General features: G+C 43.2%; 1 protein-coding gene across 7 annotated transcripts in view; it reads left to right on the forward strand.

The window, feature by feature from the left end:
* The window catches only part of OCRL (OCRL inositol polyphosphate-5-phosphatase), a 62,683-nt gene that overhangs the window by 32,290 nt on the left and 12,994 nt on the right, over positions 1-17,399 (forward strand). For all 7 annotated transcript variants that reach the window (XM_051827497.2, XM_070066466.1, XM_051827498.1 and 4 more), the window contains 6 exons: positions 2,282-2,393; positions 4,959-5,068; positions 6,580-6,715; positions 12,163-12,273; positions 12,883-13,048; positions 13,296-13,531. In XM_051827497.2, the coding sequence (XP_051683457.1) occupies positions 2,282-2,393; positions 4,959-5,068; positions 6,580-6,715; positions 12,163-12,273; positions 12,883-13,048; positions 13,296-13,531 (871 nt within the window). The remainder of the gene's footprint in view (positions 1-2,281; positions 2,394-4,958; positions 5,069-6,579; positions 6,716-12,162; positions 12,274-12,882; positions 13,049-13,295; positions 13,532-17,399) is intronic.

Below are 17,399 nucleotides of genomic sequence, written 5' to 3' on the forward strand. Positions count from 1 at the left end.
AGATCTTCAGCCTGCTGGTTCACTCCCCAGATGGCCACAATGACCAAGACTGGGCCAGGCCAAAGCCAGGAACCAGGAACTTCGTCCAAGTCTCCCACGTGGGTGGCAGGTACCCAAACATTTGGGCCATCTTCCACGGCTTTCCCAGGTGCATTAGCAGGGAGCTGGCCCAGAAGTGGAGCAGCCGGGACTCGAACCAGTGCCTATATGGGACGCTGGCATCACAGACAGCAGCTTTACCTGCCGCACCACAACACCAGCCCTACAGTCAGTTTTTATTTTTTCATTAAGAAATAAAAATGTTTGTTGTGAATGTAACAAAAGACAAAATTGAACATTAAAAATCCCTCATTTCTTTTTTTTAAAGAAGGATACTGAATAATTTTTTAAAGATTGATTTGGAAGGCAGAGTTACAGAAAGAGAGAGGAACACACACACACACACAGAGAAATTGATCTTCCATCTGCTGGTTCACTCCCCAGATAGCCACAATGGTCAGCGCTTGGCAGGCCAAGGCAGGAGCCAGAGATTCCATCCTGATCTCCCATATGGGTGGCAGGGGCCCAAGCACTTGGACCATCTTCTGCTGCCTTCCCATATGCATTGGCAGTAAGCTGGATTGGAAGCACGGTGGCCCGGGCCTCAAACCCAGCCCTCTGATATGGGATGCCATTGTTGCAAGCTGTGGCTTAGTCTGCTACACTGGAATGCCAGCCTTAATTCTTTTACATCTTAAATGCAGCTGCTAGAAAATTTAAGTTATATTATGACATACACTATAATTCTATTCTAGACTTTTCTCTGTGTATAAACACATGCATAAGACCATATTATCCTGTTTATTGTGCATCTCTTGAAGCCACTGTATTCAGATCTATATTGTTTTTTTAATGGCTGTGGTTATTTCAAATAAGAGCAGCAGAAAGAGGTCAGAACTGGACATAATATGGATACAAACAGAAACAATTGAGGAATGGATTGGATGGTGGTAGAAAATAATTAGTTGTAGGCCGGCGCCGCGGCTCACTAGGCTAATCCTCCGCCTTGCGGCGCCGGCACCCCGGGTTCTAGTCCCGGTCGGGGCGCTGGATTCTGTCCCAGTTGCCCCTCTTCCAGGCCAGCTCTCTGCTGTGGCCAGGGAGTGCAGTGGAGGATGGCCCAAGTGCTTGGGCCCTGCACCACATGGGAGACCAGAAGTACCTGGCTCCTGCCATCGGATCAGCGCGGTGCGCCGGCCGCAGCGCACTGGCCACGGCAGCCATTGGAGGGTGAACCAATGGCAAGGGAAGACCTTTCTGTCTGTCTCTCTCTCTCACTGTCCACTCTGCCTGTCAAAAAAAAAAAATAAAATAAAATAATTAGTTGTAAAGAAATGAAGGCCGGTCATTGAAATTTTGAGGCAGTGGTTTGAAATAAGGGTTTAAGATAGGACTTAATGGAAAAGCAGAAAATGATTTAGGAGTATGAAAATCAATAGAAGGTAGGGTAATTGTAGAGAAAAGTAGTGACACTGAACTGTTTCACAGTGGTAAAGTCAGAGCCATAAAATTTGTGGCCGTGAAGTTGCCCTGAAATTCCATGAGTTTATTCTCCCAGGATTCCTTAACTTTTATGTAGCCTTTGAGATTGGCAAGGTGGCGCACTGAGATAGCTCACAGGAGAATGCATTTTGACATGTTAATTTCAGGGTCTCCCTTTGTGGGGCTTTCAGCATATCTAGAGGCCGGTTGTTGTCATTGGGACAGAGAAGCCCCTGGCAAGCTAATTTCCTTTCTGCCTGGAATTTGGGCTGCAGATCTTGGGCAGGGATAGACAGGTTGGCTACACTGGAGAGCCCCGGACCTGCTTTTCCTGATGGGCTCTGCCTGGGAGAGCTGTCATGCAAAACCTCAGGGCTCTGAGAGTTAGAAAATGTTCAGCCTCTCTTCCCCTAGAGACCTGGCAAGCATCCAGGCACAATTTTGAAGCTAGTCCAGCAGATAAATTGCATACTTCTCAATCCATTAACTCCTTGGCTTCTGAATCCCATACATATACTGTCTTTCCCTGTTTTTGTTCTTCATGTATGGAGTGCCTCTGTATTCTCAGCTATTTTGAAATCCTGTGTGTCTCTGAGGTATTGATAGTAATTGTGCCCAAAGAGTTAGATATAGCTTTAAATACCTTGTCAGATGGTGCTAAATGAACCCCATAATCTGCCCATTTTCTTCTTGCATTCTTCTCCGATTAATTATTATGCTAATAATGGCTACTTCTGCTCATGTATTTCTCCATCCTCAGCGTTGTCATTTGGTTGGGAGACTTGAACTATAGACTTTGCATGCCTGATGCCAATGAAGTGAAAAGTCTTATTAAAAAGAATGACCTTCAGAAACTCTTGAAATTTGACCAGGTAAGTCAAGTTTCGTTTTCTGAGAAATCTCATCTAGGTGACAGATGAGATTTTTAGGGTTATGAGGTAGACACATGGGAAGTGTGTCTTATTCTAGGAAGAGTTGGAAAGACCTTCCTGTCTCCTGAAAACAGTGTGGCTGCACTGAATGCATACAAGCTTGATGGTGTCTGTAGTAAGTGCTTGGATGGGAGAAGCGGAAATAAGGTTCATGATAAAGAGAAACATTTATTCACTATGTCTTTATCGAGATGAGATTTCAGAGATTTGTCGAACTGAGTTGAAGAATGGGTGGGGTTAATTGGAGAACACTTCCTGGAGGAAGTGAGCCTTCAGCTCTGTTGATGTGGCTTGGCAGATGGAACAGGGAAAACTGTTCTATGATTACTTGGCAGGCCGAGCAACAGCTTGGAGGTGAAAGAGGGAGGCCCTGTGAGGGGGATTGGGAGACACAGAAGTTTGTCGGGGATGGATTGAGTAGGCTCTGGTCTAATGGGAGCTGACTGGTAAGTTCTTGAGAGCCGGTCTGTAGTGGTGGACGCTAAAGCCTATGGAAAAGGTATTGACTGTGTAACAGTTCTGTGGAACTTGATATCCGGGAACCTAGTTTCCATAGACTTGAGGCAGTAGGTTTGCCTCAGATCTTGGCATGTGACTGGAGTTTTTACTTCAGCATATGGATTCTGGCTGCTAAAAATGAATGCTTCCTAGTGAGTCAAGAAAATGTTTTGACTTGATTTGAATGTCTTTAAATGCTAATGAGAGCCCTTTTGACCTTCAGTCAAAATTCAGATGTTTGCTGTACAATGATTTTTGTAGTGAGCCTTGCTTGGCTTCACAGTGAAGTTGGCTGATGAATTTCTTTGCATTTCTTCCTCTTTACTCCCTGCAAAAGGGGTACAGTTGGAGTAAATTCTAAGTCTCCTATAACTCTGGTAAAACATTTGAGTGAAGATAACTTTCAAAGCAGTACATAGCTATACACTGAATTTGGATTATCTGGTTATCCATTTAACATTTGTATGCCTTTTTTTTTTTTTTGACAGGCAGAGTGGACAGTGAGAGGGAAAGACAAAGAGAAATTTTTTTTTTTTTGGACAGGCAGAGTGGACAGTGAGAGAGAGAGACAGAGAGAAAGGTCTTCCTTTGCCTTTGGTTCACCCTCCAATGGCCATCGCGGCCAGTGTGCTGTGGCCGGCGCACCGCGCTGATCCAAAGGCAGGAGCCAGGTGCTTTTCCTGGTCTCCCATGGGGTGCAGGGCCCAAGCACTTGGGCCATCCTCAACTGCACTCCCTGGCCATAGCAGAGAGCTGGCCTGGAAGAGGGGCAACTGGGACAGAAGCCGGAGCCCCAACCGGGACTAGAACCTGGTGTGCCGGCACCACTAGGCAGAGGATTAGCCTATTGAGCCGCGGTGCCGGCCCTTGTATGCCTTTTTTTAAAAATATTGAAATTGGGCCGGCGCCGTAGCTCAATAGGCTAATCCTCTGCCTTGTGGCACCGGCACACCGGGTTCTGGTCCCGGTCAGGGCGCTGGATTCTGTCCCGGTTGCCCCTCTTCCAGGCCAGCTCTCTGCTGTGGCCAGGGAGTGCAGTAGAGGATGGCCCAAGTGCTTGGGCCCTGCACCCCATGGGAGACCAGGAAAAGCACCTGGCTCCTGGCTCCTGCCATCGGATCAGCGCGGTGCGCCGGCTGCAGCGCGCCGGCCGCGGCGGCCATTGGAGGGTGAACCAACGGCAAAGGAAGACCTTTCTCTCTGTCTCTCTCTCTCACTGTCCGTTTTGCCTGTCAAAAATAAAAAAAAATAAAATAAAAAAAAAGAAGGGAGGGATAATTCTCCTTTCCTCCCTCTTCCTCCTTAAAAAAAATATTGAAATCACGCTGGACGTTTCCTACTGAGCTCCAAAGAATTTAGGACTATTTAAATGGCATGCTTCCATTTTACCCTGGCCACAATTAGCAGTGAAAAGCTTAGTGATATACTAATAACAAGCATCTTATCTGAGGGTGAGTTTAGATGTCATGGCAGTGACATGCTGAGATTTAATTCACAAGATACAGAAATTTTATGTACTCTCACAGTTGTAAAGACTGTAGAACTAGATGCTTAGAAATGAGAACCCTGGCTAGTCAACCTGGTTACTACCTATATTAAGATGGTATTACCAGGGCCAGCGCTGTGGTACAGCAGGTTAAACCATGGCCTGCAGTGCCAACATCCCATATGGGTTCCTGTTTGAGTCCTGGCTGCTCTACTTCCGATCCAGCTCCCTGCTAATGGCCTAGGAAAGCAGTGGAGGATGGCCGAAGTGCTTGGGCCCCTGCACCTTCATGGGAGACCTGAAAGAAACTCTTGGCTCCTGGCTTCAGATCGGCCCAGCTCTAGCCATTGTGGGCATTTGGGGAGTGAACCAGTGGCTGAAAGATATCTCTATCTCTTTCTCTGTCTCTCTCTCTGTCTCTGTTTCTCTCTGTAACTCTGCCTTTCAAATAAATAAATAAATCTTTAAAAAGAAAAAGAGGTAGTATTGCCTTGCTTATATGATTTTTTTTCTATCTGTAGCTAAATATTCAGCGCACACAGAAAAAAGCTTTTGTTGACTTCCACGAAGGGGAAATCAAGTTTATCCCCACTTACAAGTATGACTCAAAAACAGACCGATGGGATTCCAGGTAAAAAGTACTGAGAACCTTCTTGTAGAATAGATTAAGGCTTGACCTTATTTCTGTGCTTCTGTACTGGTAAAGAGTAGGAAATGTTTAGGTCATGCCATAGCAGTGACAAAGCTCTAATGGTCCGATGCTGCTGCAGAAGAGTTTTCAATTCATGTGTACTCAAAGATGAGCTTATCTTAGGAAAGCATTACTTACGTGTCAGGGCTGTTGGCATTTTATGGACTGTCTTCAGTGCCTATTGCCGATTTCTCACCTCCCCAGGCTTGCCTAGATGTTTGCTTTCCTGATCTCAGCCCTATTTCTTACCTATTGCCCTGTTCTGGCTATTTCTTTCCATACTGTTTCTTTGCTGTTTAACTCAAGATACCAGAAGGTGAAACCAAAGAAACCATGAAAGGTTCCTCTAGCACGGTAGTTCTCCATCCTGAGAGCACATTAGAATCTCTTGGGAGAAGAGAGGCTTTGCAAAGTCCTAATGCCTGGACCACAAGTCCACCCCTGCTGGAGACCACTGAAGCCACTCTGCTAGGCCATTTGATTTCCTGATCCCCTCCATGACAGTGCCCCTGTCAGGAAGTGCTGGGTACCTGTTTCTCCTCTCCCTCCTGTCCATCTCTTTATGTCTTACGGTTTCCTAGCTAGCTGAGCACAGACATTTGAAGGAGTAAGAGTTCCTGGGCATATTTAGCCACTTCAGACTCAGAGCGATGGGGCAGGAGGAGTGCGAACTCTTGTGCTCCAAGGTAGCTGGTCAGTGACTAAAAAGTGGTACTGACAGGTCTCGTACACTTTGCCTTGTTTCTTCTACTCATTTCACAGGAGAGTCAACTGTACAGGAATGTTTGTATTCCTTCCTGGATCAGCTGTATAAGATGCTGCTTATTTCAATAGAGTCACAAATAGATTTTCTCCTTACCCTTGGTATTCTGTGAATCATTAGAGGCTCAGACTCACATACCTACATGTTAGTTCATCTCTATTAGAAGAAGCTAGACTTGTCTATAAAAGTTCAGGTTTTAAGGGAAACATCTCTACTATTATTCCTGTCCAGAGATTAATCCAAGTCCAGGACAACAGGACTGGATTTTTAGACTGGATTCACTAGCTGTCTGTCATGAAATGGCATTGCATTTCAGAGAACATAGGAAGAGCAAATGTTCTGAATATAAACCAAACCTTCTGAGGATATTTTAGGAAGATGCTATTATATTTTCACCTGTGGCAACACTGCTGAAAATATACTTCTAATCTTAAGACAGATCATTCATTCATTAGGTAACTATTCATTGAGCACCTCCTTTGCCCAAAATTCCAGTGGCACACAAGCAGACACAGCCTGCATCACAGAACTTGAAATATTACTGTTGCGGTGATGGTCAGGGAAGGAGAAATATGTGGCTCTTTGGGAGCATGTAACAAGAGGGCTTGACCCAGGTCTTAAACTAGCATGGTAGGTGTTCCGCGCTTGTGTGGTCGTTTCTCTTTGTAACCCATTTTTTCATTTACAGTGGGAAATGTCGGGTTCCAGCCTGGTGTGACCGAATTCTTTGGAGAGGAGCAAATGTTAATCAGCTTCATTACCGGAGTCACATGGAACTGCAAACCAGTGACCACAAGCCTGTTAGCTCACTCTTCCATATTGGGGTAAGCACCTGTTTGTTTATTAATTTATTTTTCTGGTAAGCATCTGTTCCTAGAGCATTGTTTAGACTCCAAACAGATAAGTAATTCAGTGAGCCATAAATGTTCAATAACCAAAAATTATCTGCAGCATTAAGAGCTCTGTGCCCCTAGCCCTCTCAAGTGCTTTCCATCTAGCTTTCCACACTCCAGGCTTTTTAGTGACCCAGAAATTTCAGTGCTGTGTGATGGCTGGGTGGGAACCTGAGCCTCCTAAAGTCAGAATGCCTACAGAAAAGTCAGAAGCTAGGTTTTAAAGGACAAGCAGCTTTTCATCAGGAAGGAAGGGAAGCGTCAGGAGAAGCTCCGGGTAGAAGGATGAGGACAGCAAGAGCAGAGGCACAGACTGATCGCACTACCACGGAATCCACACATTGCCTTAAGAGGTGTAGTGTCATCCCTGGTATAGTGAAGTCCTCCTGTCCAGTAGTATAGGGCTTGAGTTTTTCTTTAACTCTATTGCATCCTGGGCTAAATTAATGGCCATTCATTCATTTATTTAAAATATTTATGTATTTATTTGAAAGCAGAGTTGTGGAGACAGAGAGAGTAAATCTTCCACCTGCTGGTTCACTCCTCAAATGATCGCAATGGCTGGGGCTGGACCAGGCCAAAGCCAGGAGCCTGGAGCTTCATCCAGGTCTCCCACATGGGTGGCAGGGGCCCAAGCATTTGGGGCCATCTGCTGCTTTCTCAGGCACATTAGCATGAAGCTGGATTGGAAGTGGAGCAGCCAGAACATGAACCGGCATGCATCTGGGATGCTGGCATTGCAGGCAACAGCTTAATCTGCTGTGCCACGATACCAAGTGGCCAGTTATTTGTCTCTATTGTGAACAAAGCATTTTTTCTCCCATTGTATTTTTTTAGCTGTATGGTACACAGGTTTTATCTCATCATCTTGCTGATTTAAGTTCTTATAGCCAGTGCATCTAGGTTATTGCTTGTTGATTTTGCAGACCTGTGGTCATGTAATCTGTCAGAATGTAAATAGTGCAGCACTCAGTTGGATGGATTTTTATAGTAGATTGCTTTGATTTGCATCCCAGTTCAGCCACTTCCTAACTGTGTAATCATGGACAATTCATATAACATCCCTGTGCCTCAGTTTCCTCCTTGATAAAACATGGATAATAATGGTACCTACTCATGAGGATTCATGAGTTCAGACAAAGAACATAGTAGGGTGAATTTCTGTCTCCTGTCTATATGTTAGTGTTGGGGGTTTCAGAGATAGGTATTACCAACATATCTTATCCTGATCCTGTTTCAAAAAAGTGACTTTGTGACTTCTCCTTTAACAATATAGGTCATAGTCTAAGAGTTGAAATTTTTTTAAACATTTATTTTTATTTATTTGAAAGGCAGAGTTACAGAGAAAGGGAGAGAGAAAGCTCTTCCATCACTGGTTCACTCCCCATTGGCCACAACAGCCAGGGCTAGTCCAGGCCAAAGCCAGGAGCCTAGACCCCTATCTGGGTCTCCCATGTGAGTGACAGAGCCCCAAGGAATTGGGCCATCTTCTGCTGTTTTCCCTGGGTGCATTAGCAGGAAGATAGACTAGAAGTGGAGCAGCCAGGACTCAAAGCAATGCTCATATGGGATGCTGGCATCACAGGCAGCAACTTAACCTGCTGTGCCACAACACTGGCTCCAGATTTTAAATTTTATCAAGATAATGATGTCTACTTTTGTCCATTTTGAAAATTTTAAAACAGTAATGTTCAATAATATCAAGTGGTCCTCAGATAGCAGCTGATAGCTATGGGCCATGGACTATGTTTGACAATTTGTACACATCTCATTGACCGCCCACAACAGTGCTTTGACTTCAGTATTTCTCATTTAACAGGGGAGCAGATGGAGAACCAATGAGTTTAGTAATTTCTTTGAGAGCATTCCACTAGAAGAGCTGAGAATCAAGTCTTAAGTCTGTTGAACTCCGAACTCTGTGCTTTTTCCACTACTCTGTCTTACTACCTCTGTAGTCCTAAAGTACTTATTGACTGAATGCCAGGGTACTTCAGAAAGTTCATGGAAAATGCAATTAAAAGCTACTGAACATTTTCCATGAACTTTATGAAGACCCCTTGTATACTTTCAGATACTACTACTTTTTTTTTTTTTTTTGACAGGCAGAGTGGACAGTGAGAGAGAGAGACAGAGAGAAAGGTCTTCCTTTGCCGTTGGTTCACCCTCCAATGGCCGCTGCGGCCGGCGCACTGCGGCCGGCGCACCGTGCTGATCCGATGGCAGGAACCAGGTACTTATCCTGGTCTCCCATGGGGTGCAGGGCCCAAGCACTTGGGCCATCCTCCACTGCCTTCCCGGGCCACAGCAGAGAGCTGGCCTGGAAGAGGGGCAACCGGGACAGAATCCGGCGCCCCGACCGGGACTAGAACCCGGTGTGCCGGCGCTGCTAGGTGGAGGATTAGCCTAGTGAGCCGCAGCGCCGGGTCCAGATACTACTTCTAACCTACATCTCATTTCTAGTCTGCACCTGGTGGCTGCTCCCTTTCTTTTGTTTGAATTCTCTTAATCCTTTTTAAGAGGCTGTCTTTGCCTCCAACACTAACATTTTTGGTTTTATCAGCCATGCTTAGCTTTTATTTGTTTGTATTTCTTTTCAGAACCTTGGAATATTAATCCTCTATAACACATAACCCAGAGCTCCCAGTGGAATATTTTTTAAGTTTCCAGGCTCCCTGTGTATTTTTGTGTTTCATTCATAAAAGTCTACCTTTCCGGCCGGCGCCGCGGCTCACTAGGCTAATCCTCCACCTTGCGACGCCAGCACACCGGGTTCTAGTCCTGGTCGGGGCGCTGGATTCTGTCCCGGTTGCCCCTCTTCCAGGCCAGCTCTCTGCTGTGGCCCGGGAGTGCAGTGGAGGATGGCCCAAGTCCTTGGGCCCTGCACCCCATGGGAGACCAGGAGAAGCACCTGGCTCCTGCCATCGGATCAGTGCGGTGCGCCAGCCGCGGCAGCCATTGGAGGGTGAACCAACGGCAAAGGAAGACCTTTCTCTCTGTCTCTCTCTCTCTCACTGTCCACTCTGCCTGTAAAAAAAAAAAGTCTACCTTTCCAGTTTTTAATGATGTTTAAAATTCTACAGCAACTCAAAAGTACTTTTTTCCTAAAATTAAAAAAAAAAAAACAATTAAGTAGAATTACGGATAACCCTGATACTCTTTGATTCCTGTTATGTCTCCTATTCCCACCTTTGCCAAAATCCCCATTCCCCAACCAGGCTGACTGCCTTAGGAGTTTATATCTTTCTAGACCAGTGCTATTCAATAGTGCTTTCCGTGATAATGCACTATTGTCCGGTAGCTATTAGCCGCAAGTGGATATCGTGTACTTAAAAGTGGCCTAGTGCCACTGAGAACTAAGCTTTTGATTATATTTAATTTGAAGTAATTTAAATTTAAATGTCCCTGTGTGGCTAGTGGCTACTGTATCAGTGCAGTTCTAACCCTTTGCATTTGCTTTTTTGTTTACCTGTAAATAAAATGTTTTGTATGTAGGTGTATGTGTCATAAATGGTTGCATCTTACATATATTGATCCACCATTTCCTTTTTTTTAAAAAATTTTATGGTATATCTTAGAAAGCTATCCTTGTTACTACATAGAGACCTAGTTTATTATGCGTTTCCCTGAAGGTGGTGAAATTCTTTGGTATCACACACCCCACACACCTCCCCCCCAGTATTCTTGATGTGCCGTTAAGTGCTGTAATCACGATAACCTACTGAGAAAAGGTTTGACTTTATGGTGTAACCACCCCCATATATTGGACTCTTGGGTATGCTGTGATTAGTGGCTTTAGAAACCACATTACGTTTTGACCACCGTCGGTACTGATGATTGTTAACAAAGGAGCCAAGTGTTTGGTGGCCAACTCGTTTCAGAAACTTTATGTCAGCTGGCTGAGATTGAGTTAAGATAGGGTTCTACCCCACACTTGATACTGTCACCTGTTGTGTTGGTTCTCAGACCTTGGTGGACCTAGAATTGCCTAGCAAGCTTTTCCCAAAGGTGTAGGTGAATGGGCTCCAACCTTGGAGGTTAGGATTAGAAGGCCCAAACAGCTATGCTTTTAAGATGTACCCAAGTAGGTTCTCTCACATACCTGGTATTTTAGAAAGGGTCTTCCACTAGTGGTCCAGTGTCACCTTTGGTAATAACTATGGCAGTGCGCCAGTTAGTTGATCTTATATGTCCACGTTCCCAGCTACCCGAAGAATATCCCTTGATTTGGTTGCAGGTTATGAAGATTAAAAAAACCATGCATACAGTACTTTGAAATAAAGAGTTGCAAAATGTTGTAAATAGATAAAATTCATCTTAACCTATCATTATGTATAGTATGGACCCTGCTAATGCTGAAGTGATGGCTTGATCCTCAGTTCTCTAAGAATTGTGGTTCAAATATGTTAAAAAAGTCTTCCTAGTCTGAGATAGTCGGCTGAGCTTTGATGTTCTATTTTCTACATCTGCCTTAGAAACTCTATTGTATGTGCGTGAATCATTTTTTTGACATGGATTTTTGTGAAGTTTTTTATTCTAAAAAACTGATATCTGGATAAAGTTAAAAATACTATGTCAGTTATGTTCATTTTGGCATTAGTGTAATATTGACAAAACATAGCTATGTCAGGAAGCTGAAATTGCTGTGTCGGGTGGGAAGTTTTTTGATGCATCGGTCAAGATGCTTTGACTGTGTGATTTTAGTCTAGGACGTTTTGTGTCAACCATTTTTGAAAATGACCATAGGTTCCATTTACTAACATACCTTTGCCATTACCAGTCTGAATCATGGTCTTATGATTCTTAGTGTTGTGCATAGCAGCTAATAGAGTTCCACACTTTAATCATATCTTCTCTCTTCACCACTTTATGATGAATATTATAAACGGTAATGGGTATGTTTTGATGCTGTTATGTTGTACAGTGCAGGAAATAATTTTTACCACATTCACATTTTCACCGCTACTAATAGCTTAACAATTGAGCAAACAAATATTCTTCCCAAGTATTTATTACTGCAAGCCTTCTTAACATAGAGCTTTCAGCTTTTTTTGAAAATCAGCCAATTAACCTTACCTTTAGCTTAAAGTGTGTGCTTCTATCATGCTTAGTTTAACTTATGTTTGCCTGAGTAATCTTTTAAAAATTAATAGAGAGACTTGGAGATACAGAAGCGGAGAGAACATAGACTAAAATAAGGATCTGTTTTCTTTCAGGTGAAAGTTGTGGCTGAAGCGAGATATCAGAAGTATTTGAGGACGTTGTTCGCCCTGCAGTTTTATTTTAAATGATTGTAACAGCCAGTTTTAAATTGTTAGATAATCTCAAGAGAAATTATCTGGGAGTGTGTGAGACTGAAAAGCGGGTTCATTTTGTTTCAGGTGAAGGTTGTGGATGAGCGGAGGTATCGGAAAGTCTTTGAAGATATTGTACGCATCATGGACAGGATGGAAAATGATTTCCTTCCTTCCTTAGAACTCAGCAGGCGGGAGGTGAGCAAAAATCCATGGCCACCCTATCTGCTGCCCGTTGTGGCTGGCACAGAAGAAACGATGTTACTCACAAGAGGCCTCACGGCAAAGCGGTTAAGGCCATGTATACGGGAGTGGGACCACCTCTGTTCCCATCCCAGTGCTGCATGACCTTCTCAGAGCCACAGCGTCCTTTCCTGGCTTAAGGGATGGTTCTAAGAGTTCAGACATGCAAAGTTCTTAGAACAGCGCCTGGCATATCGTAAGCCCTCAGATGTTAGCCACTTATATTTAACATTTCAGAGCAACTGGTTCATTCATCCCTCGGAAACCAGGACTTTGTCACAAGATGAATCCCCTGGACCAAAGTTAGGTTACCCTTTTAGGATCCCAGAAGCAATAAGGGTAGCCTAGAGTAGTAGCAAGAGCCACCTAACCCCTCTGCTGGTGTGAATATAACCATGTATGAACATGGATGGTGTGAAATCGGCTCAGTTGCTGAGTGCAGATGGCATTTGCACACCTGGTTATTGATGACCGTGTTCTTTATATTCAGTCTCTATGGAATAATCCAACTGACTTACTTCCCCTACTAGTGATGCATGTTTGTGTCTGTCTGTTATTCCCCAGTTTGTGTTTGAAAATGTGAAGTTTCGGCAACTACAAAAGGAGAAGTTCCAGATCAGCAACAATGGACAGGTTCCCTGCCATTTTTCTTTCATCCCTAAACTTAATGACAGCCAGTACTGCAAGCCATGGCTTCGGGCTGAACCTTTTGAGGGCTACTTGGAGCCAAGTGAGTTTTCCCTTTACTTTGGTCTCTGCACGCAATGTACCATCTCCTCAGTTTAACCTCTTGTTTTCTAACCACATGTCTCTGACCTTCACCGTCATTATATTGGTGATACCTTTTTTGTGTGTCCAGTCTTCCCTTTGGTTGCTTGATGACTTTCTAGAGGACATGTGTACTATTGGTTCTCATACCACTTTTGCTTTCCCAGTGGAAGATTCTCTATCACTGTCTGTTGTCTCTTGCATTTCAGATGAGACGGTGGACATTTCTCTTGATGTGTATGTCAGCAAAGACTCTGTGACCATCCTGAACTCAGGGGAAGATAAGATTGAAGATATTCTTGTCCTTCACCTGGATCGAGGCAAAGACTACTTCTTGACTATCAGTGGAAATTACCTCCCAAGTTGCTTTGGTACATCTTTAGAGGCTTTGTGCAGAATGAAAAGACCAATCCGAGAAGTTCCTGTTACCAAACTCATAGACTTGGTGAGAAACATCCTAAGACGTAAACCTCCTCATTGTCTCTGCTTTCTCTCTTGGGTGGGGGACAGGAGGGAGCAGGGAGAATGTTGAGAAATAAAGAATAGTGCTCTATAGTAGCACCTCTTCGATTAGATTAATCCTAAGTGGAAAGAAGAGGCTAATCTGTAGTTGGCGCTTGTCAGGAAAATAACGGATAACACTGAGCTCACCAAATAAGATTAAAGGCTCCCTGTCTCAAAGATATAATGCTAGTTTGTTAAGCTCTTCCTAGTCTCAAGTCACTTGTCACGTGTATATACATGAACATGTGTGTGAGGTTCCTGTAAGTAGGGCAGGCGGTACTATCCTTATTAAGCATATGAGAAAACTGAGGCGCAAGTCTGTTCTTGGTCTTTCACCAAAAGAAAATTAGGTGACATGACAGCCATACATTCGTGTTGCCATTAATATTCGGGTTGGTTCTTTATCATCTAGCGGGCAGGCTAGACCAAAAGACAGGTTGCTGGCTCATCTGAGCAATCTGCTCTGTTGCCATGGAATTGTTTTAGCTCTGATTCACACAGCCGATTAAAACACTTGAATCCTGTCCCTGCATGCTCTCCTGGAATTATACTCATTTCCCTCCTGACTGTATTACCTCTGAAGAACCATTTTCTTCAGAAATCTATATCCTGCAATTCTGCTGTTTGTCACGAACTTGGTTTTTCTTCTGCCACCATATTACTGGCTCAAATTTGGCATTTTGCCTTTGAGAATACCTTCTAAATGATGAAATTATTCTCCCCTTTCCCACCTCTTCCCTTCATTGCAAATACCATTTCTTTGTCCCAGCTTTTTATCACAAAAACTGTCCAGTCTGTAGAAGATCTGAAAGAACAGTATACCATGAGCTGCTGCATGCCTGTGTACATATAGACAGAATGGAGGGAGGGGGGCAAAGTGGCATATTATGTTACTTCTCCAGTGATGACAGCAGCGTGCATCTCTTAAGAAAAAGGACAAGGTTCTGTATGAGCACAATATACCATTATTGCACTTAAGAAAACAAGCAGTAACCCATAGAATCTTCTGACATCCATTCCATATTCAGATTTCTCCAATTATCCCAAGAATTTCTTTTACAGTGTTTTTTTAAAGATTTAAAAAAAATTATTTGAAAAGCAGTTACAGAGAGAGGAGAGGCAGAGGGACAAAGAGGGATATCTTCCATCTGGTGGTTCACTCTCCAGCTGGCTGCAATAAACAGGGCTGGGCCAGGCTGAAGCCAAGAGCTTCTTCTGGGTCATGGGTGGCAGGGGCCCAAGTAGTTGGGCCATCTTCTACTACTTTCCCAGGCACATTAGCAGGGAGTTGGATCAGAAGAGGAGCAGCCGGACTCGAGCTACTGCACCACGATGCTGACCATATATAGTTTAATTTAAAAAAAAATTTATTTATTTATTTGAAAGTCAGAGTTACAGAGAGAGAGAGAAGGAGAGGCAGAGAGAGAGAGAGAGGTCTTCCATCTGCTGGTTCACTCCCCAATTTGTCAGAGCTGTGCCAATCTGAAGCCAGGAGCCAGGAGCTTCTTCTGAGTCTCCCACATGCATGCTGGGGCCCAAGGACTTGGGCCATCTACCACTGTTTTCCCAGGCCATAGCAGAGAGCTGGATCGGAAGTGGAGCAGCCGGGACTTGAACTGGTGCCCATATGGGATGCCGGCACTGCAGGCGGCAGTTTAACCTGCTATGCCACAGTGCTGGTCCCCACATAGAGCTTTTTAAAAGTCAAAATCCAGTCTTAATTCATGCAGCACATTTGGTGTGGTCTCCCGCAGTCTTTTTGTAGAGTTAGAGCAGTTCTCTGCTTTTTTTGTTTGTTTAATGACGTTGACTTTTTTTTTAAGTCTAGTACAATTGTCAAGTCAAGGATCTACCATTTCCTCAACTTGTCTGATTGTTTCCTCTTGATATTTTGTTTAACTCCTCCCTTTATACCCCACTCCCTCTTATTTCCAGTAAACTGGAACCTGCTTTATTTGTGGTCAAAAGTTGGTGGAGGCATACTAATACCCTTTGCCATAATTCTCCCATATTAGTTATGGAAGTGGCTAGAAGGATGCTCAGCCAGCATGACAGTTTTTATTCTATGTAAAATATATTAGCAAGCAATTCTACCTTGTCTATCCATGAAAAAGAAATGGCCGAAGTCATTAGTGGAATTAAGGGGTCTTAGGAACCATTTTCCTTCTTGGAATGTACAGGTGATTTAAGGTTAAAAATAAAACCCTGATTATTTTTTCATTAAAAAATTGCTCCGTTTTTATTAAATTCCATGTGGTTGGCTGGCTGTCATTTCTTCTTTCTTAACCTTTTATTTTGTAGGACTTAGGGTCTACGGTCTGTTAAATTTCAGTGTTCCTAGATTACTATATTTAATTGTTGAAGAAATTATCCATGTTACGTGTGGGGCAGAAAACAAGCAATGCAATGTAAAATAATCAGTATCTGCGGCAGGTATTTGGCTGTGAAGACGTGTTGGGATACCTGCATCCCATATTAGAGTAGTTAGGTTTGAATCTCACCTCTGCTTTCTGTTCCAGCATCCTACTAGGGCAGCAGGGGATGGCTCAAGAACTCGGGTCCCTGCCACCCAAGTGGGAGACCCAGGTAGAGTTCCCAGCTCCTGGCTTTAGCTTGAGCTAAAACCTGGCTGTTGTGGGCATTTGGAAAGTGAACCAGCAGATGGAAGATCTCTCCCTCTCCCTCTCTCTCTTTTCTCCATCCCTCTCTCACTCACTATCTGCCTATGTTTTTCTCTCTTTCTATTTTTCAAATAAAATGAAAATAAATAAATTTTTTTAAAATGTAAAATGCCCTGAAACTGAACTGAACTAACAGTCAGTATCGCATTCTTAATACCTTCCTCCCCACTCTGTTTTTACTTGATATTGCCTTCTGAAATGCTTCCTTAGGTCTAATGTTTGTTCATATTTTTTCTAAGACCCAAGATGATATTTCAAATCCCTCAGACGATGCGATAGTGAAAATTTGGTAAAGCCAGAAATGCGCTCAGTGCGTGTGTCATCTCTCCATGTACTGTTTCAGGAAGGTTCTTGTGCCCCTTCCCACTAAATGCAAGATGAAATAACTGCTAAGACCTTTTCATTCCTCCCGCCCTTCTCATTAACAATGATTTTGCCACTCCTAGAAGAGTTGGAATTAGCACAAGTGAGAAGTAGATGACGATCTACTGTTTGTAATCATCTTTATTCTTTCCCAGAATGAAGATAGATTTTTCTGGTTTCTTAACTAACATATTAAATAGCAAATCATCAGCATTTATTCATTATATACTGGATATAATAAATTACAGAGTTTATTGGGTTCCTATAATACAGTGGTGGTGAAAGCATACTTGCATGTATAATATGGCTGACTTCTAAATGGTGGTTAGAATCAGAGTTTGGTTAGAGATAATCTAAATATTAACCACCTTTACTGGCTAATGTACACTGTATTTGGTAAATCAATACTTTGGCAAGTGACTTAAATCTAATGTTAGGGAGCTTATCGTTTGTGCTAACAGATTCCTATGCTGTTTACTCAAGTCCTCATTTGTTATAAAAGCTTATTGATTAATCTCTGGAAAAATCAATCTCAAAATCAACCCATTTGAGTTTTTTAAATGACTATTTGATGCATATAACATTAACATAAAATAAATGCAGCACATAAGAATAAAGTAAATTAAGAAGGTGATTGAGGTTAGTCATAAGGGTATTTTCAGCCAAATTCAAGTACTTAAGAAACACATATTAGTCTATTGAGCAAATGGGATCTTCCAGCTGCAAGGGACATCTTGAGTAAATGGTAGGAGGGGAAAGTGAAAA

Source organism: Oryctolagus cuniculus, chromosome X (genome assembly GCF_964237555.1).
Source record: "Oryctolagus cuniculus chromosome X, mOryCun1.1, whole genome shotgun sequence".
Taxonomy (NCBI): domain Eukaryota; kingdom Metazoa; phylum Chordata; class Mammalia; order Lagomorpha; family Leporidae; genus Oryctolagus; species Oryctolagus cuniculus.